Genomic DNA, 26,103 nt, shown 5'->3' with positions numbered 1-26,103 from the left:
ATAAAATAAAATAAAATAAAATAAAATAAAATAAAATAAAATAAAATAAAATAACCTCAGATTTTCAAGACAGTAGTCATGGGGCTCGGGTCTTTGGTACAACCATCTCAAAGTCAGTTGACTTTGAGGAGGTGATGACAGTTCTCTGACTGTCAGGACATCTCCAAACAATGGGGAGAGAAATACTCCAGGGAAGAATGAGACAACGCAAGTCCAGAGCCCAACATGGTGTCCAACATGCAGAGAGTGTTAGTTTTCTTTGCTTTCCCTGTCTCTATGATAAATGCTCTATTAGGCCAGCATGCCTGACAAAGTCTTATCTGAAAATATGTTCGAGATCTGTGCTCCTGCCGGGTTTCAGGGATCAGCCAGCAATCCATTTCATGGATAACATCATCCTTTACCAGGGGAGACATTAAAAATTAACCCAGAGGACTTCATATTTTCTGCTAGAGGCAAAGCTGCTATGGTTACCAGATAATGCTCAGACTGGGCTGGAATACAGATAAGGATTTTTTTTTCTTAATATAAGAAAGGCAAAGGCCTCAGTGATGGCTCACAAGAGAAATGCCCCATGGACAAAGAGAATACAATCAGAATCAGAGCTTGGCAGAAGGCATTTGACTCCAGGCAGCATCTAGCCTACAAAGTCGAGGCCAGCAGCTCTCTTGATTCTTGTTTGGATGAAGAAGGCAGAGACAGAGAGGATGCTGGCTGATGGGGAACAGTGGAAGGAGGGGCTGACAGGGGGAGGGAGGGAGAGACAGAGACAGAAAGACAGACACACAGAGAGACAGAGGGGCAAAAGAGAGACACAGAGAGGCAGACAGAGACAGAGATACAGACAGACAGACTGACTGACAGACAGAGAGCTCTTAGAAGGCCTTAAGCTAATACCTGAAGTTTTTCTTCCCTTTTGAGCAATTCTAGCTACTTAACACGATCCAGACAGGACTCCCTGTTTCTATACTCAGCCAGGCCTTCATGGAGAATGTAAGTATCTTTGAGTTGAAGCTAGTGCAGGCTTTTTGAGAACTTAATTGGGTATTGACTTTGTATTACCTCTTTGTTTTCAATCCCAGAACTCTTGGGACAATCAGAGATCAAAGAAGCAATGGCCCTGATCCAGGAAGAGAAAACTCTGGTTTGCAAGTGAGATAGGGGACCACATGGGCTGGATGAACATGACCGCAGTGTGGGGAAAGGTGAGGAAAGGAATCTGGAATTGGTTATCCTCAATCAGGCAATAGTGTTCTTGGTCCTGAACCTTAGAAGACAAGATGCCCCATCTGACTGGATCAAACATGGGGAGGGACAATAAATGAACTCTAGAGTGAGAGCCAGGAGCCTTGGCTTTGCCAGTAGCTCTCTGGAGCACCCTGTGCATGTTGGTCTTCCTCAGTCTGCAAAATGCTGTGAAATGCATAGGTGAAACTAGAATGTCTGTGGTTCACACTGCCGCAAGCAGCTGTATACCCTGAAGGTGCAATGATTATAACTAGAAGATGCCAGAGACCCAGGGGTGAGGCATGTGAGGCAGAGGCAAGGGAAGACTGGGCAGAACCTTTCCATGATTTCAAACCACAGTAGGTAACAGTTCCCTTCTTGATATGCCATTGAGGAAGCAGAGGATGGTGCGTTTGCCAGGAAATCTGGCCCGTTTTTCTTCTTAATCTTTTTATTACCTTCAATCACTGCCTAGTAGCCCTTTACTGAGCATCTACTGTGTGCTATCTTTCTCTTTGCCGCTGCACAGGAGTTATCTGAGGAACTACATCAGATGTACCAGCAGGAACTCTAAGACAGTGTACCATATCTTGTTTCCAGACCAAGGCCTGTCATGGGGAATGTGGCCAGAACTGAACTTCTGGCTGAGAGTCATTTTTGTGGGAGAGAGAAGCATGCATTATAGAACTATTGACTTGAGCTGCTATGGAATTTTGTTTTTCGGTTTTAGATATATTCTGTCCACCTTTTTAAAGCCAAAGAGCCAAAAGCAGACAATGTATCTGGGTTTGGATATGAGGCTGTAGGGGAACAATGATCTCAGAGGCTGGCTGTTAGAAGTAAGGTGAATAGCAGAGTCAGGGCACTGGGATTCAGCCATCTCTATCTTGGGAAAGAGGATTTTCTGTAATGACAGCCAGGGGCTTCCTGCCAGGGCTCAGCTTACGTCCATCAGTGCCGCATTGATGTAGTTGCTGGACTCTCCATCTACAGAGATGAGGAAGGGTAGGCAGCGGTCCAGAGGCAGAACATCCATGCTCCGATTCTTATCATGGTTCCTGGGTAAGAGCCCAATGCTGCAGTCTTCAGGCCGCACGCGAGGTGTCACAATGTTGAGTGTCTGTGGGAAGCAAAGGTGAATACAGCAGTTTGTATCCAAGCAAAGGAGACTGCTATCCCAGTTTAGCTTAACTCACCTGTCTCCATTCTCCAAGCGTGGCTCTGCCATCCCTTTCCCCAAACCCAAGCTTCTCCCATGACAGTGATACTCTATTATATCCTGCTTGCTGCTACAGGACTTCTGGGCTAAGAGTCTATGCCAAGAGTTTTGTGATACTTTCAAGATGCCAAGGCTGCAGGGGCAGCAAGCCCATATACAGGCTAAGCCATAGGCTGACAACACCTGCCAAACATTCGAACTGTTGTTCAACTGAGCTAGCGCAGCATTAAAGGAGGGCCAGCCAGGAGGGCATATGGCAGGGAATGGGCTAGAGAATCCCTAATGAATGTTAAATAGCACTTGAAGTGCCTTGGAAAGAAGGAAATGATTTACCAGCACTCTTCTCAGTGTTAAAGCTGTGGGGGGAAGGAAGGATGCTAGGATGTTCTACTCAGGGTGGACCTTGTGGGGCAAACTAGTAGGTCTACAAAATTGCCAGGTTTGTGCTCTGTAGGGTAATTCTTACACAGTTAGGGATCCAGACCTGTTCCAGCCAGTGAACTGGATCCTTGTCCAATGACCAGAGTTCTGTGCCTTCCATTCCTCCATCTCTTGGCATGTCTCTGCTCTAAGACAATGAGGGCTACTTGTTTAAAGGAGTCCTAGCACATCAGCCTGATTGGAATACTGTGAGCTGTTTACTTGTTTCTTCCTGCCCAGTTCTTACAGCCACAGCACAGTCTTTGGCCAAGGAATAAAGGGCTGAACTCTAGCTTTTTACATGGTGATCCATGCCCAGGATTTTAGCTTTTTCTACTCAGTCATTCATAGCCAGGTCTCTCAGATCAAAGCTTTAGTTTTGAATACTCTGATTCCAAGGTGTGGATCTGTGATGTCTGAGCCCTGCTCTAGGTTCAAAGCTTATTGTACATGCAGATAAATGCCCCCGAGATCCTGGTAATTGCAGGTTCTAATTCAGTAGTTTTGGGTGGGGTCCACTAGTCTTCATTTCCAACAAGCCTCCGAGTCCACACAATAAGTCTAAAGAATTTGTGGAGAAAACACCAAGACTGCATATTTCCTCCAGAGTCAAAGAAGCATGAAATTCACACCAGTGCATAAACTTCTGTCCATTCCACAACATCAACAAGAATTAACTAAGACCTCAGTTCAATAGCATAATCACAGCAGAAAAACAAGTGTCAGCCATCACTGAGTGATTGGTTAATAGTTGCTAATGACTGTGCAATCTGATGGTGTGAAAAGCTTTCCACAGCTGCTGGGCACTGCAGACTGAAAACACACACACACACACACTCACTCACACACACACACACACACACACACACACACACACACACACACACACTCACACACCAATCTGACCAAGAAAGGCTCACAATGTGTATGTGAAGTTGCCTGGGTCTCCGTTCAACACACATATGCTGCTATCCCAGATCCCAGTGGGGCTTATGAGGAGGAGGGCCCATGAAAAGTAATCACATTCACAAGGGTTGTGTCCTCATGAGTGGGATCAGTGTTTCTATGAAAAGATACTCAAAAGTTTGCTCCTCTGCTTTCCACCACGTGAAACCATAAGGAAACAGCCACTCACAAACTACATTGGTGTCAGAGCTCTCCCCAGATAGTAGGCTTGCTTGGGCTTACTGCTTCCAGAAGTGGGACAAGCAAATGCCTGCTGTAGAAGTCATTCGGAGTGTGGAAATCTGTTAGGACAATTCAGTGCAACAAAGTCCCGGAAGCTCTGCTTTACGCATACCTGAAACTCATCTTTGATCTGGCTGGAGTTGGTCTGGGGGTCCAGCCTGCTGATGTTGTAGTAGAGAGAGCGGAACTCACACACGGGGATGGCAGTGTTGCCGCAGAGGCATGCTTCCAGAATAGCATCATGCACAAACACATACTGCTCCTGCAAAGTCAAGGGGATAAACACTCAAGGTTCTTCTCCTCTTCTGTGGGGCAGCTTAGAGGGATGTGGCCCACGCTGTCCTTTAGGGCTCAGCAGCAGCACTGCGTTCCAGATGTTACAGTACAATAAACTACACTTACTTTACTCTTTTATTTCTGCCCCATCCCGCTTTACCCCCAACAACCAAAGTGTCTTGGGTTTGCCTCCAAAGAGACAGCTTGCACTGAAAAGCTGTCTCTCAGGGTCTGATCTTAATGCGTGTACCATACCCTTTCCCATCCTGCTCCTTAGTAGCCGCTATTCTCTTCTGATGCAATTCTCCTTTTTGATATCTTCATATTTTCTTATTTAAAGAAAATATTTTTTTAAATCTATCAAGCATACGATTATTATCCTTATAAGTGTTTGTTGGGTGGCTTTTTTTTTCTCAACCAAAATTTGTCCCCTTTAAATAAAGTGCTTTAATGGGATGTATCATGATGCATTTAAATGATTCCCTGCCTGACCCCTACCTACACAGCAACTACACAGACAGCACAGTCATCTTGGCTCTAGTGTGATAAGTCTGAGAACTGGCCCATGGGCTGTCTTGTAGCATGCAATAGATTCCAGTGCGATAAACCTTCCCATGAGCATCTGCAGGAACTGCTGTGCCTAAAGCCATGGGTATATCCCTTTGCAGGGTTGATACAGTACAGCAACCATGGGTTCTAGATCTGCTAGGACATCGACATTTTTTACTAGAACCAAAAGGTGGACTCATTGCAGGAACAACAACCCAAGGAATTGAATAGACAGAAAACTTCATTAAGGTACATAATTTCTCAGTGTGCTCTTCACTTATAGAATGGAGATATGAGCAGGAGATATATTATAGGTTGTGAAGAGCAGCAGGGAAAGCATCCTAGATACAAAGAACGCATATTGCTTGACTCACTGTAGTTGACAACAATTCAGACAGTCTTACATTATCTTTGGACATTGGGCTCTCTAGCTAGAAGAAAAGGAAACTGGGCATCTGCCTTTCCTTGAGGGCACACATGTGGAACACTTATATACATGCAGGTAAAAAACACTCAGACACATAAAATAAAATACATGAATGTTAAAAAAAAAAAGAGCACTTGTTGGTTAGTCCATTTCCATCAAGGTCTGACTGAGTGCTTGGCACAGAGTGGCATTCCGGATGTACCAGTACTTCCTCTCCATTTTTTTGTCCATGGCTGAAATACTATCTCTAACAACTGCCTTTCAGGCTTTCTTGGATGACCATAGAGCTAGAGAACTTACCAGTTATTGCTGCCAAAAGTTCCTGTACCACAGACTTTCAGGGTTGGCTGGGACATCTCACCATAGCAAGCTAGTAGTCATTATGTACCAACACTTATACAGGCATATATCTTTCTGCAGGATTTCTCTACTAATGAGCCTCTGTCCTACCATGCTGCTCCTTGGCCAAGGTTTCAGGTAACTAGCTGGCTCAGTGCCCCAGGACTAACCTCTGTCTGCACCAGGTTGACCCTCTGTGCCCGGAGCTCACGCACACAGTTGAAGATGTCCACCACTCCTTCGTTCTCAGCCATGTCGAGCATGGTGTCAATGGCAATGAAGCAGCCAGTCCTCCCGGCTCCCGCACTGGAAGAGAAGTTTGGTGGGTGATTAAGAACATTGGGATAAATCATGATGATAAGACCCCTACCATTTAGCCGTATTTCAAAAGCCTGTTGAAAGGCAGTGTTTTGCAGAAGTCAGATGGAATGGTTAGAACTCCAACATTCCTGGGCTATGCTGAACAAGGGACCAGAATTTTCTTTATTAAATGGAAGAGTAATACCATTGGGATTGTTTGTCAGGACTTATTTTGTTGTACTTATTTAGGAAATACTTTAGTGCTTACCAAGTGACACACTTGTACAAGTGCTTTACGAATTTGCTGTTGGACTTCCTTATGAAGTGATAGGCAAGTTTAATATCCCATTTCACAGGTGAAAAACTGAGGCATAGAGAACTTATAGCATGAGATCATAAAGCTGGCAAATGGAAGAGCTGAGCATTCCCCAAGGCGTCTAGAATTTCTCCTCTTTCTTAATAATGTATGATGTGTAATGCAAGACCTCATAGTAGGTGTGCCCACAGGCTTCTCATCTGAAGGATACAGTCCAGGGGTACAGTTAAAATCCCTTAACGCTATGCCTGGCAAAATGGAGCCTTCCTAGGAAACATGTCTCCCTCCTACTTCTTTTATTCTTTTTTTATTTCATGTCAGGAAATGGGTTGCTAGATGGAAACAAGAAGAGGACAGAGGTTACAGAGAGGACATGAGCGAGAGAGCAGGAACTAGAGAGAGCTCCAAGCTGTGTCAAAGGCAGAGAATACATCTCAAGTCCCCTATTCAAGGTCTTGCAGTTGACCCATTTGTGCTGGCATTCTCGGTGTCACGAGTCAGGCACCTCATCAAATTGGAGCAGCTGACAGTCTTGAGACCCTCACTAGGCACCACGTTCCCTAGCATATAGTCAGTTTCTGATTACTGACAAGCTTTAATAGGAGAATCTCAAACAAGACACAGAACAGCAAGAGGATTCCAAAAGGCTCCTTGGAGCACAGCCAGATCTTCCCAGATTAACTCTGGGTTCTAAAAGACTAGGGCTGAACCATAGAACACTGGTCTGTACTGTGCACAGTTTTGGAAGGGAAAAGTAGGGCAGACTGTCAAGGAAGCCCAGTTGGTGGTGTTTCGCACTTTTCGTACCCTGTGGAAACAAATGTCTTTGTCTAACAATGTGGCTATCCAAGGAAATGCACAGAGGATGGATGGAATAAGATGTAAAGGCAACATTGGCCATTCAGGATACACCACCGTGAGTCCAAGAAGCGTGGGCTAGGGGGGATCTGCACCATTAGTGGTTTAGAAATCAAACCCTTTGCAAGCAGTCTTCACAAACTCCATGGTGACATGAGTAGAGCCTGATCTTATTCTTGCCACAAAATACCTGTCCACCATTGTACTCCAGACCCTTTTAAAAGGAAACAAACAGAAGTGGCTCCGGAGCCTGGGAAGGGATATAGAAAAACCACTCATTCAGCTGTTCCCCAAAGCCTAATCCTCAACATGTCTCATAGGGCTGAACCATAGGGCTGTCACTGGTTTTTAATCTTGCCTCCAATATCAGTAAATAAGGTACCTGGTATCTATGGGCTTCAGTTTGTACCTCCTAGAAAAGAAGTTTTGAAAAGTCTGAGCTGTTTTTTTTTTTCTAGAATAAAATTGTAGTTAAAACATGATATTTGTGATTTCTGAAGTTAAATCTTGGCTCTGTCACTTACTAGTTGTGTGACCTTGGGCAAATGACTTCATCTCTCTGGGTTTCGCTATTTTTATTCATAAAATAAAACTGGCCATATACCTCTTAGTAGTAATAGTACAATATATTTAAATTGCATTAACTTACATTTTAGAAACATAATGCAATGTAAATTGCTTACTTTTGTGCCTGGATACTTATATTCCACAGTATTTATGAAGCATCTATGATGCCATGAATGCCAAGATTAAAAGTAGGAACAGGAAGATTAGTAAGAGACACTTTCTGTCCTAAAGTATTTAGTAACCTTGTCTTGGGTGTTGGATGGTGTTAAGAGGCAGGGAGGGTGGCGGTTTTAAGTGCTTCTTATGTTTGGAAATTATTTCAGGCACGCAGTGTGCATTAGCTGAACTGTATCAGTCCTAGGAGTAGGCAGCACTCTGCTTAGATGTTTTACAGTGAGATGCAGGCACAACCTTCACAGTAAGGACTGCAAGTAGCAAAGGATTGATGAACACTGCCGTTGTCTCCCTTCCTCTCTTTCTCCTGAGCTCTGGCTGCTGCTGGCGGACACCAAGCTCAAACGTGAACGAGGCTTTTGCTCTCTGAGATGAGAGGCAAAGCAGAGAGAATCCACACCAAATGCTCACAGTGCAGAGGTTTCTGCTAAATCCTCAGTTTTCACCTGTGAAATATGGTTTTGTATCCATTGCTGTGGAGAACACAGAGGGCTGCTTTGTGAGGGAGGGGCTGGCTCTGAGACATTCGTGGAGTCTTCCCTGGTCTCTTGACTGACATAGACATTTCCTGGAAGGGTGAGGTCGACTCATCATACAGGTATACGGAGATGTGCTGAGCCCAAGGTCATACTGAAATGGAGGGGCATCGGGAAGGGGGAGGATACAGACTCTGTGGCCTTCAGGTCTGAACATGTACCTTCCTCCAATTCCAAATGCCCTTGACACAATACTTCATCTCCATTTAGGAGGATTCAATGCCACTTATGTTCAAAGTGACTTTCTAGGTCACAGCTAAAAATTTCCTGTCTCGGTAATAAAGGGAACCTGATGCTGACCACTTGCTCTCTATTAAGGACCCTGCAGGCCCACAATTGATTTTAAAAATAATAGGAGTGAAGAGATGCGTGTTTACACTGAGGCATCCCATGTCAAGTTGCTGCCAGGAAGCTCAAGAGAATATGTTAACTATCCCAGCTTTGACACTCTCCATCTCTCTCTACCATCTCTGTGCCTCAGTTTCTCCACCTGAAAACTGGGGGTGATCAGAGAATATTGCTCACCTATCAAGCTTGGGTGGGAAGTGCAATAATTTGGACAGATACACATGGCAGACAAAGCAGGTGCTGCTGAGCCCAGTTGTGTCGCTGGGGCAAGAACCATAATAGTGACATAACCACTGTTGCTGCTGTTGTTGGACCTTGGGATCCAGGTCTCCTCAGAAGGTGGCTGGGCTCTAGGTCACAGGAGGAGGAGTCTTAAAGCAAGAAACCAAGGCCCCTGGACAAGACGGCATCACCCTCACCCAGACAGCAAATCTACAGAGGTCCAGTTGATTGCAGAATGGGGATGGAAGTTTGACTCACCTGCAGTGGACCACTATGGGCCCAGCTTCCGGGGGATTGAGGAACTTGACCTGGCGGACAAAGCCCAGAAGGCCAGTGGCATAACAGGGAACACCATGGTCAGGCCAGCTGGTGAAGTGGAAGAGGCGGAGCTCCCGGATCTCGTGGTAGCCTTTCTGAGGAGAGAATGAGCCTCGTTTCTCCATGCTGCCCTCATGTACCCTCCCAGCTCTGTGGGGACTGGTGGCTGCTGCACTGAGGAGTGGGCCTCTCTGCTGTGCGTGGGGCTGGAGGGGGATGGAATGTGTGGGGTAAAGGTGTGGGGTATAGGTAGGGGGCTGGGGGTGGAAGAATGAGGCCCTTGCTGGTTTAGTGGGTGCTAGCTTACGGTAACTCTGCTCAGTTACTTTTAGAAAATGTGAAGCCAGCAATTTATTGAAGAACCTCTTAAAGTTAATTAACTTATTTATTTATTTTTATGTGTATGAGTATTTTGCTTGTAATTCTTCAGCAGGCATTCAGAGCATTCCTAGCTGGTGCTAGGAAACATCTCTTTTCATCTCATGTTAAGTAATAATCATCAAGGGTCATCTTTCCCTGGACATGTGCTAGCCACTATGAAGAGGTAATTTAAAGCCACAGCTTCCGTCACACTGAGTGAGGGAGACTCCTGTGTGGCTGATTCTGCTAAGGCAGTGGTTCTCAAACTTCCTAATGCTGCTTTAATACAGCTCTTCATGCTGTGGTGACCCCCAGCCATAAAATTATTTTCATTGCCATTTTATAACTGTAATTTTACTACTGTTAAAATTGTAATGTAAGTATCTGATATTTCTGATAGCATTAAGTGACCCCTGTGAAAGGGTCATTCAACCCCCAGGGGGGTTGTGACCCACAAGTTGAGAACCACTGTACTAGAGTGTAGGAAGGAATTATCTAACATGACTGGAGAGGAGGCAAAATCAGGGAAGGCTTCTTAGAAGAGGAATATTTGACTGAGGTCTGGGAACACAAAACTGACAATAAAAGCTGGCATTTGCTAAGCGCTGGTGATGTCCCAGTCACTCCTTTGAACACATCCATATATTAATTAATTTAATCCTCTGATCAGGCATACTATCATTATCTTCATGTAATAGACAAGGAAAGTGAAGCTAAGCAAGGTTTAGAAGGTGTCAAATAGTAAGAGGATGGTTTGCATACCGGCCATCTGGCTCTACCGTCTGCATTCTTCATCATTGGGAAGCTGAAGTGTATACGAGCTTCCCTGCCTCACTGAGGACACGAGGGGCAGTGTGCATGAGCCCTGTCTTGGGGACAGGCTACAGAGAGTACTGGACAGAGTCACAAAGAAGACAGGTCGAAGCTGGAGGGATGCAGAAGGCAGCAGGGGAGAATGACAGGACTGGATGCATGGGGGGTGGCAGGTGCTGAAGCCTGGAGCCCCAGTCACCGTCCTGATCCTATCTCAAGGGCACCAGGATGTCAAGGCCCCCCAGTGGCTGTTCTGTGGAGGAGAGACTCAGGATATGTGTTGGTGCCCAGCCAATGTTGGTTGTTGGACTGTTTCACCATCTCCACCTCCTGTGTGCCTCGTATGGAGACAGCTGATGAGCCCCTTCTTCCGGGGACAGCCTGCAGCTGGACCTGCAGCCCATCCCTGGGCTGGCTGGGGATATCTAGCTCCCTCCATCTGATGCAAGGGTTGAGGTATTAACTGGCGTTGTTAACAGTCCAGTGTGCCCAGAATGGAGGGCTTTCTCAGGACGTGGACCTCCAGTGCTAAACTCAGCATGTTCTGGGCAACCCAATGGCTGGTACCCTCTTGGGGGCTCAGTAAGCCCTCTGCCTGCAGAGAAATTCCTGCTACAAGACCCTATGGAGTCAGGCTTAAGCAGGGTGTCTACTAAGGTCCTGCTTCCCTCACCCCCTTCTCCTACAAGGCTGCCTCTCCACACACAATTCATTCAAATTCCTGTTGCTTTGAGCTCTGCTTTCAGGAACTCCAAAGTAAGATGGAGCAAGATGAAAGGCAGAGGATGGCTAAGAAGGAGGGGACAGAAGCCGAACTGAATCAGGGATAGAGGAGGAGAGGCAGAACAGCTCCAATACTGTCGTGTGCTTTCCTGACCCGTGCCATGCTGTCCCTGGTGCAACTGTGCTCACTTCCAGGAGCAGAGGAGTAAGCTATCTGCTATTTCTGGGTTTCCAGTTGAGGAACTGGTGTTGAGCTAAAGCTTTTGAGAGAGTTTGCTGAGCGCCTGTCCATAGACCATGGAGAAACTGATGGGTTAATCCTCAGAGATTCAGGAGGTCTTGCAAGTGAAGTTTCCTATAGGAAATGCTTTCCTTTATAATTGTTTAAGGGAGAGAGAGGGGGAAAAAAAAGACAAGGCAAGGGAAAATCTTGCTTCTTCAATATGCCTTGCCACCTGCAGTTTCTCCCTATTGGGGTCTGGGCTTGGATCTATGTAGTGGTACACCGCCTCTATTCACATTAACTGGGGACTCATTAGATGATGTTAGTGCCCATTCAGACCATCTTTATGGAGCCTGGATTACTCAGTGTTGGTGGCCGGTGACTCCCAGCTGTCCCTTTTTCCTGGATGTGCATCCTTAGGTGGCAAGAGCTGACTCACCCTGGAGGTTAGCCCCCAGTAGCATGTCCATGGTCAGAGGGAGCGTCTCTCAACCTAGACATTCCTGGATGTGACATGCTGGGCTGGATAATTCTTTATCATGTGAGCTGTGGATTATTTAGCAGCACTACTGGCCTCCACCCACTAGATGTCAGTAACAAAATACCCTCTCTCAAGTTGTAGTGTTCCCATATGTCTTCAGGCAGTGACAGATACCCACCAGAGTACCAAAAAGACGCTTTCCAGGTTTAGAATCTAATCTGGGCCTAATCTCAACCAGAGAAGCATCTTTTTTGCCTTCCATGCTACATGTTTTTGACCGTTGGCCAACGATATTATTCCTCCCAACTTTTCCTAATTTACCCTACAAATTACTTTGGCTCTAGGGGTATATAGTGGGGCACATTTAAATTTCCAGTGCCTCTGTACATTTCTGTCTCCATCCTTTCGTGCCTGATAGCTCTCATCACAATGTATCCTTAGGTCACTGCATTATCGGTTGAAGTCTGCTTGTCTATAGTAACAGCCAAGCCTACCCTGATTACTGTTCTGTTCATTATGTGAGGTGTGAGGCTGGACACAAATCAGACCCTGGGACTACACTGTCTGAATGAATAGACCAGTCAACTGGTCCTCTGAGAGGCTTCTCACAGAAAGGGAAACTTACCTTCTGGACTGTGAAGGTGCGGATGACATATTCTGCCAGGGGCTCTGTTTCAATTAGGGTGACTTTAATGTCTCCATAGACCTCCGTGTCATCCGGCCAGTATCTCACACACTTCACCTGTGGTCAAGTGAGAGACAGGGAAAGGATAGGGAGGAGAGCACATAAACAGAGTGCCAAGCACGAGAGGCTACCTCCTTTTGTTTTCCCATCCAGATAAACCCAGGGATGACTTTGGAGGCATTTCAGCCCATGGGGCACTCAGTGGTCAGAGATCAGCAAATTACGCAGGGCCTAGCTCACTGGGGCCATTATAATAACAGAGTATCTTCTCTTACAGTTCCTTGTGATTTTCTAGTGTCTTGCTATATTAAGCCATCAGAAAGAACTAGGTAAGATGGGGGTTGGGGAAGGTTATCATCCCCACTTAGCAGATGGATAGTAATACTGGAGATCGGTGACTTGTTCATTTCCTGCTGTGTCAGCACGGAGTGGCTGGGCATTATTATCTGAGCAAGGATGAGAAATTCAGGTGGGAAACAGCGAGGAGGTAGAAGCAGAAGCGATTAGGAGAGGGTCCTTATAAAGAGGCAGTCTCTGGGGGGCTGGAAGGAGAAAGGCTCGTAATTGGGGGAAGAGACAGACAATCCTGAGCTCAAAGGGAAGATGTGCTACTCCTCTCTGCCCCAGCAGTGGGTACCTGGGCTACCAGCAAGCAGTCCCCACATTTGACTCTAAGTTCCACAGAGAGAAAAAGAAATCATAGTTTTCCCCCTTAAAAAATAACAAAAGTGTTATTACCATTCCGGGGGACGCCGCACGGCCTAGCGTGGCAGTTCCCACAGTGTGTTCCGCTGGGTGCTAATAGGTGTTAGGTAAACAAAACAAAACAAAAACAGAAACAAAACAAAAACAAAAAAACAAGAAACAAAACAAACAAAAAGAGGTTTTTTTGTGGTCAAATGAGCTTGGGAAATGCTGTTTCAACAAAGTTAAACAAGTTGCTTTGCTAAAAAGATGACTTAGATCCTCAAAAGTGCTAACGTTATTAAGAAGTATCTTAGGACTCTCCAGCAGGGGCAGAGGGCACAGCATTTCCCAAACGTATTTAACCGTGGAACCCCCTCTCACTAGTCATCCTGCACCCCATGGAACCCACTTAGGGAAACACAGAGAGTGCAACAGAGCTTGGAGGCAAATGGGCATTGCCAGACCCTGAGACCTCCGAGGTAAGTACCTTCTAGAAAGAACCTCAGACTCCTATTGCTAATGAGAGCTGGTACTTACCTTGTCTAGCATAGCCTACTAACTGTTCTATGACTTATTTCCATGTATGGTGTTAAATATATGTCACCACAGCCTTAGAGAATATGGTCACCCACGTTTTACAGATGAGGATTTAAACATGGGGAAGCCAAGAAAATTGTTCAAAGTCAACAGTGGGCAAGGGATGGAGTGAGGCTCAGAAACCCAGACTGTCTGAATCATAACCAGGAATACCGCCTTTCGCAATTGCTGTGAGATAAATGTAAGGTAGCATGTGCGCATCGGCCACTAGCAGGAGTGCCATTAAGAAACTGATTTTCCTCCCAGGCCTGGTTTTCATTCACAGTCCAGCACTGGGTGAATTCATTTCAAAATGTGAAATGTGCTACGGGTCAGGCTGGAATGCTCAAGCTCTGGGCCACACTCGTTATCTATTGGAGTTGCAGCCCGAGTCCTGTTCCCTGCGGAAACAGCTGAATAGTGGGGGCCAGTTTGAACAATGGGGTTGGGCGTATTAGAATGAGAGTCAAGAGTGAGATTATAACTGATCGATTCAGGGATTCACCCTTTTGCATCTATTCCTCATCTGTAAAACTGGGGAATGGGCCAGATGGTGATTGCTCTGGGATAAGGTCTCACTTAGCCCTGAGCCCTGATTGGCAATGAGATATCCACATCCTTTCAACACACTATGACAGATGGATAACTTCTTCTTCCCCACTGCTGTGGCCAGCACCCTGTATCCTAATAGACTGTCCATAAAAACTTACCTGTCCACTCTTGATATAGTTGGTATACAATATGGGAGGGAGCCCTTTGAGTCTAGATATTTGTACGTCAGCCTTTCAACTGTGCAGCCCACTCATCCACCCACGGGCCACACCAAGGGGAAAAAACAAAGTTGGAAATGGTGATCCCCTTTCTAAGCTCTAGCTTCTGACCGAGAGGGAGAGCAGAGAACAGAGAACAGAGACTGAGACCAAGAACGGAGAAGGAGACAGAGGCCCAGAGCCTTAAAGAACAGTGAGGGTTCATAGGCAGGGAAGGAAGAGCAGGTCATAGAGGGTGAGATGCTGCTGAGAGAAGACAGATGGAGAGAGAGATGTGGAGGCTGGGTTTGTCAACAGCGACTGATATTGACAATATCACTGCTGGTGGAATGGAGAGACCTGCGATGTTGAGGTGGAGAGAGGAGAACAGAGTGGAGACGCAGAACCTTCTGTGAGTCCTTCAGATTCAGAAGAAAAGTGGGAACACACAGGCACCTTTGTTTGGCTTTAAAACATTTTTTTAAAAATCATTTTATACCTTTATTAACTTTGTGAGTTCTTTTCGACAATTTCATACATAAATATTATTTATTCAGACTACTCTATTCCTCCTCCATCTTTCATCTCTGTCAATCCTCACTCTCAATCCCTACTATCCTGTTAGCAAATTCATGATTTTTGTTTGTGTTTTGTGACTCATTTGGTGGTGGTTTTTGTCCTTCTGAGATAGAAAGTACTGTGCATATGTACATGCTGAGGGAAATAATTCAACAGTGACGAACAGCCTTTTTTTTTTTTCAGACAAAAAAGGAATATAAGAAAATATCCAAGCCTTATTGGGTTGTATCTGAGGATATGAGTGAATCTGCTCTGCTCTGCCTGGCTTCTTCCCTTTAATGATAAAGCCCAGTGATAGGTCCCTCTGTCCCCCCTTCAAAGCTGAATGTGTCACTTGCATCTCAGGAACATCTGGTTGCTTTCCTGTTCTGTCCCTGTGGCTTTTTTGCTAGTGTACACTCATTCTCTTCTTTAAGGGAAGCCCTGGTTCTTTCATGGATAAAGAATGTTGGGCTAACACATGAAGAGGGGAGACAAATAAAGGCTCACAGAGACTTCTCAGAAAGCATCTTCCCAAGGGTGACCTATCAAAGGGAAGAGACTTAGTGCTTGTCATTTTGGGTTTTGTTATAAAAAAAAATGGCTGATATTCAGCCTTTAAGGGTCAACAGAAACAGCCCTTTCTTATAGCTAGACCTGAAAACAAAAGCGAAAACTGTGAAGATGGCTGCAGATACAAATAAGATTATAGGTCTGTGATGTGTTGGTGAGAGAGTTCACATCTGATGGCTTTAATTTCCTCAAAATATATGAGATGACATTATCAACGGGGAGAGGATAGAGATGGGATGGGAAACTTGAAGGAGTAGAACACTGCTCAGATGTGAAGTACGAGAAATGGTATCTCCCATCCCTGTGGGCTGCTGTGAGGGTGTGATCATGTTTTGGAAGCTCCTGGCACAACGCAGGCAGCGTGTGTACCAGGGTGCGTCTCCACTGCCCTCTTCCCACATGGCTGAAGGGGGAGGCTTACCCTGCCCACTTCCACAAGGTTTGTGACCATAACGATGCTGGCAGAGTTTTCCTGCCAGATCATTCTCCAAAAGTCCTTCACAGTCTCTTGCATTGGACCTGCCAACAGAGAAGGCAATGGGGTTAGAGAGTGCTGGTACCAAGTGGCTGCTGAAACATTTGTCTCTTTTGGTTGTTTAATCAAGGTTCTATATAGGTAGGCAAGGGTGAGGCCAGGGGAGTCTTGGGGGGACATCAAGTAGCTGACATGGAGGTGGGAGGCATGAGTCTTCGGGGGCCAGAGCACAGTAGAGCTAAGATAAGCCACATTTTAGATATTCATGGTCTGCAGCATCCTCCCCACCCTCACGCTCAGTCCAGCAGTTCCATTTTTTTTTGGTGATATGCCACTTTATCTGGACTATAGTTTATATTGTGTCCAAGGGACAGAAGGATATCCATATCCATGAGGGACAGCAAGGGAATTAGGGTAGAGAGGATGGAGCTTCCAAAAGCGAGAGGGTCCAAAGTTTTGTGTTTGACAAATGCCGGAGACATTCACCTGAAGCTTGACTAAGAGAGGAAGGATAAAAATATCGAAAGAGAAAGAAGAAGAAGAAGGAGGAGGAGGAAGAGGAGGAGGAGGAGGAAGAGGAGGAGGAGGAGGAGGAGGAGGAGGAGGAGGAGGAGGAGAAGAAGAAGAAGAAGAAGAAGAAGAAGAAGAAGAAGAAGAAGAAGAAGAAGAAGAAGAAGAAAAGAGAAAAAAGGGAAAAGGACAGAAAAGCAAGGAATGGGAGATAGGATCTGACAATCCAAAGCAATTTCCTAGGAAATGACTCCTAATATCCTGGGTCTTCATCATTTTTAAAATTCATGCGTTTGAAAAAAACTGGAGTAGTATTTTTTCCTGTGTTTTGTGTGTACATATGTTTCTGTTGCAATGAGCACCAGGTCTATTTAAGTATTTTTTTAATGTCCTCAAAATGATATTTTTCACAGCTACACAGTTTTCTACAACATGGAAACACCATATGTTATTTAACCAACCTATCTATTATTGAGCATTTAAAATTTTGACTTTCTCCTATTATAGATGACATGATAACGTTGTGAAGAATGCTTTTTATATATGTCAAGGTCCACACATATAATTATCTGCAGGATGTTTCCCTTGGAGGCTTTAAAAGTCATCATTACTTTTAAGCCTTCTGATAGCATACTGCCATACTGCTTTCCAGTGCACCTGGCTGCATCTCTCTTGCGGCCCTGCATGCATTGAAGGGATGTGGACCTTTGTTGGGTGGCTTATTGAGGCTTTTATCATCTGGTCACCTCATACATGGTCTCTTCCCTCTTAATGATATTTTCTAGTGACAGCTCTGCTGCTGTTCTAAGGTGGTATTGTCATCTTCTTGCTCCTCAAGGATTTCTGGAAGCCAAGCTGCCCTGTCTGTCTCTCTGGCTCCTCTGTCTGTGGAAGCTAATCCATTTCCTTCAAGGGAAGATAGGCCATTTTGTGAAGAAAAAAAAAAAAGAGCTTTGGGATAACAGAGAAAGAAAGAGTGGATAGCAAGGCTTACTCTGGTTTCTCAGAAACAAAAACAAAAACAAAACCCTCTTCCTTGATATCCTTGAAGTTATGCTGAGACACTTACCTTGGGTTGCAATGTAGTGCCGGGGTCGGTGGTACCCCTGGATAATAGGAAAACACAGTGAAGGATTTCCATTCAAAGCTTGAAAACAGCACAGCATTAATACACATCTCTTCCCAGGTGTGTGGGGTTCTCATGGGCAAAACCAGCAGAGCATCTCAGGGAATTAGGAAGGATTATCTAAGACCAGGCATGCAGAGTATGTAGCCACTAGGCATTAGCTGTTATTGTGGTGACCTGTGAGTGGGCCCATACAGGTTTACCATAGGCATTCCTTATGCTCATGTACCCAAAAAATACAGGGGAAAAGGCACTCCAGGTTTTTATGGCACACACCAACCACTAACAGGCGTTTTCTGAACCACAGTCATATGCAGACTCTGATATTAGGCCTAGTGGGGCACTTGCAGGAGGAAACCCCAAAAGACAGTTCTATTTCTGACCGTACTGTGTTGATAATCAGAGAAAGGAAATGGGAAGGAGAGCATATTGCTTCTCTCTGGTGAAAGGATATCACATTGCTTCTCTCTAGGTACAGAGAGGACTATGTGGAAGTGTGAGCTCAAATAGCCAAGGATTATTTGCTGACTCAAAGACAAGTGATTTCCCTAGCTGTTTCAGAGTGCTCCCATAAGGCATTGTGTGGTCTGAAATGAAACCAACTGGGTGGCTCATAACATCCTAGTCATGAGGAAAGGTGTTGTAGATGACACTGTCCTTTAATTGGAAGTGGAATGGATGGCATACCTCCTTTTTTTTCCCACAGAGGAACAGTGTCTCTTGTGTATTATAGTGAATAAAAGTTTAAGTTTAGCATAGATCCTCAAATATGATTAGCATTTAGTGACCAGATGAATGGATAGATACACACTGTTAAATTTTTATTTGGTGTGTGTGTGTGTGTGTGTGTGTGTGTGTGTGTGTGTGTGACTGTATGGACACATTTGCATCAATGTATGAATATGAATGTATGAATAAGTGAGCACGTGCATATGAAGGTGAAAGGAAGATATTGTGTGATGTCCTCAATAGCTCTCCAGTTTCATTTTTTGAGCCAGGGTCTCTGACTGAACCTGGATTTCAGTGACTCAGTTAGGTTCTCTGTCCAGTGAGCTCTAGGCATCTCCCATCAACTCCCCTGCCCTGCCCCAGTGCTAAGATTTTAGATGGTCACCAAGCACCCAGGTTTCACATGTATGTTAGGGGTCCAAACTCGGTTCTAATGATTACGTGACAGGCACTCTACAGGGTAGTCTTAGAGAGAATGAATTGTTGTTGACATTCTTGGACAACATAAGTCCTAAAGTTTGGTGAACAGCTGTTTCAGTTTAAACATTGTGAAATAACATTGGAGAAGCTGAGCTGTTTCAAATCTTCCTTGAAGAAGTAAGCCAGAATTGCCCTAGAGTTTTGGCAGCAACTCTGAAGCCCTGGATCCATCTGATGACTCAAAAATTAGTGTTTGGGTTCCTTGTACATTTGTGTTTCTTACTATTTTATTCACCTGGTAAATATTTGGTAGGTATCTCCCAATTTCTGTCCATACTTTATCTGGAGTACCTGTCATCACTGACTCAAGACCAATATTATGACCAGAAACTCTCTGTGCAATAGTTAATTCTCATTGTCAAATTGACCTGATTGAGAAATGCTTAGAGGATTAATAACACACACCCCTAAGTCTATCTAGGGACAGTTAGGTCATGAAGACTCTGGCCCAAGGAATGGACTAACTCCTTATAGATTTATAATGTGATGGTGTTAATGGGAGAAGGGGAAAATAGGAGGCCAGGCCTAGTTAATGGAAATGGGAGCGTGATCTTGGGGATTCCATCTTGCCATGTTCTGCTCCCATAACCCCTTTTTCTGCTTCTTGGCTGTGATGTGAGCTGCTGTGCTCTGCCACACCCTCTTTTAGGAAAGATTGATTGGCACATCTGAAACTGTGAGCCAAAACAAACATTTCCTCATTTAAATTGCTTTACTCAGGTACTTGGTTATAGTAATGGAAAAAACCTGTCCTTCATAGTTAGATTAAACACACACCATGATTATTGCAAGAGGTCCAGTATACTTCATGAGGACACTCAGCTGACACAACTGACTTCTATAGAAACTATTCTCCATTGAGCCTACATAGCATCAGGCTCAGAGCAAATACCAAAAAATAATCAAGCTATGACAATACAACCAGAAAAACAGCACAGCACATGGGTTAGACATACCATAGACCAACTAGGTTTGAATCTTGGCTCTGTCCCTTCCCAGGCTGTGTCATTTAGGATAAGTTATTTAACTTCAATGGGTTTCAGTTATTTCTGTAAATTGGGGATCATACTGTTTAAAGTGTACTAAATAAGATTAAGCAAACTAATATATGACAGTTCTCATAATACGTATTGGACACAATTCCAAGATATTACATGTGTGTCTTTACTATTATAATTATATTATTTCTCATCTGGCAAACATCTATTGAGAGCCTTTAATGATAACTTCCACGATGCCAACTGAACCCTTAGAGATTGCTGGGAAGATGGGTCCTCCCTTGTTGGTAGTAACTGAGCCCTTCTCCAAGAATAAAGGGATGGAAAGGTGTGTCTGTCACTCCAAATAAAGTTGGATAGCACTATGCAGACTAGACAGAAGAATTAGATTCTGCATCTTTTTAGTAGGTTTGGGAACAGAAAATGGCTCTCTAGAGCCCAGAATGAGGTTTCTTTTGTCTGCATTCTTCTGCCATCGCCATCATTAGCTCTTCTCAATCTCCTCATCCACCCTGGGCCATAGCATCAACTTTCTGGTGTCCTCCAATAAACCTATTTTTACTTCTGAAGCACATCCTCTTCCTGCAATAGCGGGCTTCTCAGTATATGCCCCAGGGTGTCAGCTTTTGTTTTGTTTTGGTTTTTGAGTCTGCGTCGACTCTACACTGCTTGCACAGCAATGTCTCAGTGCTTCACCTTAGACTACCCACACCTCTCATCCTCATCTTGAGCTGCACCGCCCCCACCAGCTGTCTCTCTATCTCTGCTCCCTGAAAACACTCATCCTGTGTTCCAGCCTCACTATCCAGGACTTTAGAGGTGACGTCTTCTGTGTTACAGAGGTAACTCCTTCGTCAGAATACTCCTCTCTCCTGAGAGATACCACAGGGTTTCACATATGCCCAGTGAATACAGGGACATGAGCAGCACTAAGAGCTTTTTCATTTTTCTTCTCCCCAGGCATGAGACATGCCATTCAGAGGTGAGTGCAGCTTTCCTCAAAGGTTAGTCAGTAGGATGCACTCATGAATCTGGTTTTGCATTTGCAAAAACCTTGGAGGTTTTAAAAGATTCAAATGTACTTGAAAGTTAATGATAAAAAAAATTCTGGGAAAGAAATTCACACATCAATTGTGAGGTTGGACTGCAGAGGCCCAATATTTTGTGCTTTCATTTTTTTTTTTTTTTTTTTTTTTTTGCACACTTATTTCAGATACAACTGGCAAGCATTAAAGGAGTACAATGCACTGGGAATGCAAACGTGAACCAGATAGATGTGGGCTCTGCTTTGGAGAAGCTCATATACATCTGGAAACTGGGATAGAAATCTGTAAAGGAAGATATGGGGCTCTGGAGAGCAAGCATGGGAACTGACTCAGCTATGAAGCAAACGCTTTCTGAGAAGGTGGAGGTTTAATTAGCTTCTAGTTTGGGCTTCTTGAAATTCCTGAATTCCCTCTTTGAGCCTTCTTCAGTCTGTCTTGCCTCCCCACTGTTGTCCCCATTGCTCATGGGCTTGCAGCTCTTCTTCAGAAGCAGTGATCACACTTCTGTTCAGAATTGTGCAACAGGCAACTTGGCTTCTTCCATATACCAAAATGGTCTCTCTCTCACTCTCTCTCTCCCTGTCTGTCTGTCTTTTCCCTCCCTTTGGACTTCTGCTCTACTGCCTGTCACTATCTGAGACAGCATTCTTCTGACCACTATCTGCTTCTCTCCCCTACCCCCAGCTTGTTTTTCATGCTTCTTTTTGTGAGCGTGCATGCAATTGTGTAGAGGTGCACATTTGTGTAGGGGTGCACAGGTGTGAATGTGTGTGGAGGTCAGAGGTTGATGTCAGATGTCTTTTTAACCCCTCTTCTCAATGACCATGGAGATTATTGATTCAGTTAAACTGGCCAGAAAGAACCAGAGCCCTCTTGTCTCTACACCTCCAGTGCTCGGATTTTAGCAGTGCTGCCAAACATGGCGCTTTTTTTATGCGACTGCTAGGGATTTATCTGAAGTTCTCATGGCAAGCACTTTACCAATGGAACCATCTCTCTAGCCTCCTAGGCTCCCTTTTCTTCAAAGCACTAATCACCAGATAGCTTACTCATGTATACCCCTTTTCTTTCTCCTCCCATATTATGGTTGTTCTATAGCAGTGGGCGGGGCTGTACCTGGCTTGTTGTGGCTATGCTCTCAGCACTGAAATGCTTGTCTTGGCTGCCAACCTGGTAAAACTACACTGAAAGCACGTGTGCCACATGCCTGTCCTCATGCCGCATCTGAGCAAAAAGACCTTCTCTGGACTCCAGAAACCCACACCGTCCCCAATGGGGAAAAATTCAAAGCACAAGATTCCTCAGCAAAGAAGATAAAAGGAAATGTGTTGCTCAATTGGGCTTCCTCTGGGGATTTGCCAAGAGCTAGTGCAGAAAACTTTCTAAGCTTAAAAGAACTTTCAGTTCATTTAAGTCCCACCTACATAGCACACAGATCGACTGCAATCCAGTGCTGGGCCTGTCTCCATCTGTCTTTGAGCAATCGGAAAGAGGTTTGCATCCAAAATGCATTTATCTCACTCTGCACTCCCGCATCTGTTATTTACTGGGCACCCAGATACGATATTTATTTCCAGGTTGGTAATTTATAACAGAATCAAGTGGCCAATACATTTTCGGATGTGCAAACAAACATGTCAGTGGGTTGGTTCAGACAGCAGCATGCAACAGCCTCCAGAGACACAGGGCTGCCCTCATCTAGCTCATTATCCAAATAGAGTCATTTTAATAAATTTTGTCAAGATCCAATGGTGGAGAAGGGACTCTAGCTTGAATAGCTAGCTCTTGTCTTTGGGCTGTGGTGGAGATCAGGGAAAAACAGCAAAGACTAGGTACTCATACCCCTGACCTCAACTCTATTTGTTGGTTATCAGGAATCCCCAGGAGACCACAAAAATATAGTTTAACTGGATTATCAGGTAGACGCACAGTTAATGAGATTTTTCTACTTCCAACCCCATAGTGGCAACATCATAAGAGGTACTGTGTTTGGTGTCTTTTTTGTCCTGCTAAGTCCCCCCTTTTTTCGCATTCTGCTCAGTGCCTCTGGAGGTGACCATATTAACTTCAAGGTTGGCTCCCATGTCTTTGGGCTTCTAGGGGGAGAATTTCTAATGACAAGAGGAAGCAAATGTTCAGAGGCCAGTGGAAGGTTAGGGCATATGACCTTCCTGGTTCTTCCTTGCTCTGTCAGCAAAGGCTGGCTTCTCTTTGGCTATGGAAAGACAGCTTGAAACTTATAGTAACTCTATTCCTCTTATAGATACTCTCTTACCTAGACACAGAACTCCCGAGATCTCTGTATCATCTCTAGCCCCAAGATGCCCCACACAATCTGGTTAATTAGTCTGCCTCAGTACTATTTAGGTCCTTGTGAAGCTAGCCCTGGTTGATTCTTATGAGCCACTTTGTTTAGTCTTGAAACGCTGATAGGTACTTTATAGCAGTTATCACATACTTGTGGGCTGGCAACTTTTATTGCATCTTGCAGCTATTAGAATGAATAAATGCTTTACCCAGAGTCACAAAGCTAGTCATCAGAAAGGCCTGTATTCAACAGGCCCAACAAGGATGGGATTCATGACTATAGTCTCATTAATCCTTGATGCTAACCACTGAGATGTAGCTCAGGGCCTGACATGGCCTATTAGGACAGCATGTGGTAGAGACATTTGGCCAGTCTGTACAGTCTACTTCATACAGAGAAGGAGGGGGCTGTGCTGGTGTTCTAGCTGTGCAGAGAATTAAAGTCTAGCTGTGTGACCTAGGGCAGTGTTCTTAACCTCAATCCCTGGTTTCCTGTCTTTAAAGGCTTGCAAAATACTTTGTAATGATAGAGCATGAGCGAAATGGAAGACCTGATTAGTGCTGGAACTGTACAGAGTCACTTGCATTTAAAGCAATGCCCTTTGTTGCCTATGTGACATGAAAATTTGAAAATCTACATGTAGTCAGACATTCCCCCTAGATAGTGAGTATAAAAAAAATCATTTTTTTTGCAAATCAAAACGACCCTGAGATTTCACCTTACACCCATCAGAATGGCCAAGATGAAAAACCCAAGTGACAACACATGCTGGAGAGGTTGTGGAGAAAGGGGAACCCTCCTCTACTGCTGGTGGGAATGTAAACTGGTACAACCACTTTGGAAGTCAATCTGGCGCTTTCTCAGACAATTAGGAATAGCACTTCCTCAAGACCCAGCTATACCACTGCTAGGCATATACCCAAAATTTGCTCAAGTACACAATAAGGACATTTGCTCAACCATGTTTGTAGCGGCTTTATTTGTAATAGCCAGAACCTGGAAACAACCCAGATGTCCATCAACGGAGGAATGGATGCAGAAATTGTGGTATTTTTACACAATGGAATACTACTCAGCAATCAAAAAAGAGGAAATCATGAAATTTGCAGGCAAACGGTGGGATCTAGAAAAGATCGTTCTGAGTGAAGTATCCCAGAAGGAGAAAGACAAATATGGAATATACTTGCTTATATAGACCTAAAAGATATGATAAACATAATGAAATCTATACACCTAAAGAAGATAATCAAGAAAGCGGACACGGGGTATGATGATCAATCCTCATTTAGAAAGACAAATGGGATATGCATTGAACGTATGACAGGAGTCTACTGCAGAAAGCATCTGAAAGACTCTACCTAGCAGTGTTCCAAAGTAGATACTAAGACTCATAACCAAACCCTCGATAGAGTGCAGGGAATCATATGGAAGAAGGGGAGTTTGATGTGGAAAGGATAGGAACTCCACAAGGACCAAACATACCTGGGCACAGGGTCTTTTCTGAGATGGACACTCAACCAAAGACCATGAGAGGATAAAACCTAGAACTTCTGCTCAGATGTGACCTGTGATAGCTCAGTAATCAATTGGTTTCCCATAGTAAGGGGAACAAGGACTATTTCTAACAGGAACTCAATGACTGGCTCTTTGACCTCCCCACCTCCCAAGGGAGGAGCAGTACTGTTAGGCCACAGAGGAGGACTTTGCAGCCAGTCCTGAAAATACCTGACAAAACGAAGTCATATGAATGGGGAGGAGGTCCTCCCCTATCAGTGGACTTGGAAAGGGGCAGGGAAGAGATAAGGGAGGGAGGGTGGGATTGGGGAGGGAATGAGGGATACAGCTGGGATACAGAATTAACAAAATGTAACTAATGAGAAAAATAAAATTAAAAAAAATCATTTCTTGTGTGAGGGTTTCCATCTAGATAATGAATGCCAGATAGACAACTTGGGTACATGAGGCTATGCATGAACTATATCCTTAGGACTGTCATACCACCTGACCACAGTCAAGGTGGGGAAGAAAAGAAATGAACCAGTCCAGCCTGGATCAACATTGCTAGCCTAGTGTCCACTAAATGCAGGCTATGGGATCCTGTCTCTGATAGATGAGGGGCCAGAAAAAGAGCACTGGCCTGGGGTAGTTCACATCCAGGTTGTGTCACTGACTAGCTATATAACATTGGACAAGCTTTTCAATTTCTCCAAGTCTCAGTTTCCCCATCTGCAAAGTGGGAGTAATAAGAAGCACCTTGAAGTGTTACCAAGAAGTCTCAGTAAGTTGACTGACTTAAAGCACACCTGATAGGGCCAGCAGTGACTCATTAGTAACCTATTACCATTGTCACTGCTTATTAGAAGAAACAGACTTTGCACCCTGGATTCAAACTACACCTCTTCCTCTCTTCCGTCCTTTGGCTGGGATTCTAGACACATTACCTCACCTTGAGAAACTGAGCTTATTCATCTGGCAGTGGGTACTAAGGGCACATATCCCGTGAGGTTGAATTACTACTTAAGGTGACATAAGAAGTTATCGCTAGTTCTTAGGTTACCATAACTCTTTCTTACACAGCTGGTTCTTTGTTACCTTCTAAGGCAGGACTGAGATGTTATCTCCTTCAAGAAGCTTTCTCTAGACTCCCTCTTGAGGCTTCAGTCTGATACCCTTGTTCTGGGAAGGTCTCTTTTCTCATCTGACCCTCTTACCAGACAGA

At 44.6% G+C, this 26,103-nt stretch overlaps 1 protein-coding gene across 1 annotated transcript in view; it reads right to left on the bottom strand.

The window, feature by feature from the left end:
* The window catches only part of Ptprt (protein tyrosine phosphatase receptor type T), an 835,658-nt gene that overhangs the window by 21,064 nt on the left and 788,491 nt on the right, over window positions 1–26,103 (bottom strand). Inside the window, exons 18-24 of the mRNA XM_055602221.1 lie at window positions 17,767–17,803; window positions 16,134–16,231; window positions 12,510–12,626; window positions 9,225–9,379; window positions 5,816–5,951; window positions 4,167–4,316; window positions 2,174–2,347 (exon numbers count right to left, since the gene is read on the bottom strand). Coding sequence (XP_055458196.1) covers window positions 2,174–2,347; window positions 4,167–4,316; window positions 5,816–5,951; window positions 9,225–9,379; window positions 12,510–12,626; window positions 16,134–16,231; window positions 17,767–17,803 — 867 coding nt within the window. The remainder of the gene's footprint in view (window positions 1–2,173; window positions 2,348–4,166; window positions 4,317–5,815; window positions 5,952–9,224; window positions 9,380–12,509; window positions 12,627–16,133; window positions 16,232–17,766; window positions 17,804–26,103) is intronic.

The sequence above is a fragment of the Psammomys obesus genome, unplaced genomic scaffold (genome assembly GCF_907164565.1).
Source record: "Psammomys obesus unplaced genomic scaffold, mPsaObe1.curated_primary_1811, whole genome shotgun sequence".
Taxonomy (NCBI): Eukaryota; Metazoa; Chordata; class Mammalia; order Rodentia; family Muridae; genus Psammomys; species Psammomys obesus.
Note: the sequence above shows the minus strand (reverse complement) of the source record. Positions and strands in the feature narration are given on the sequence as shown.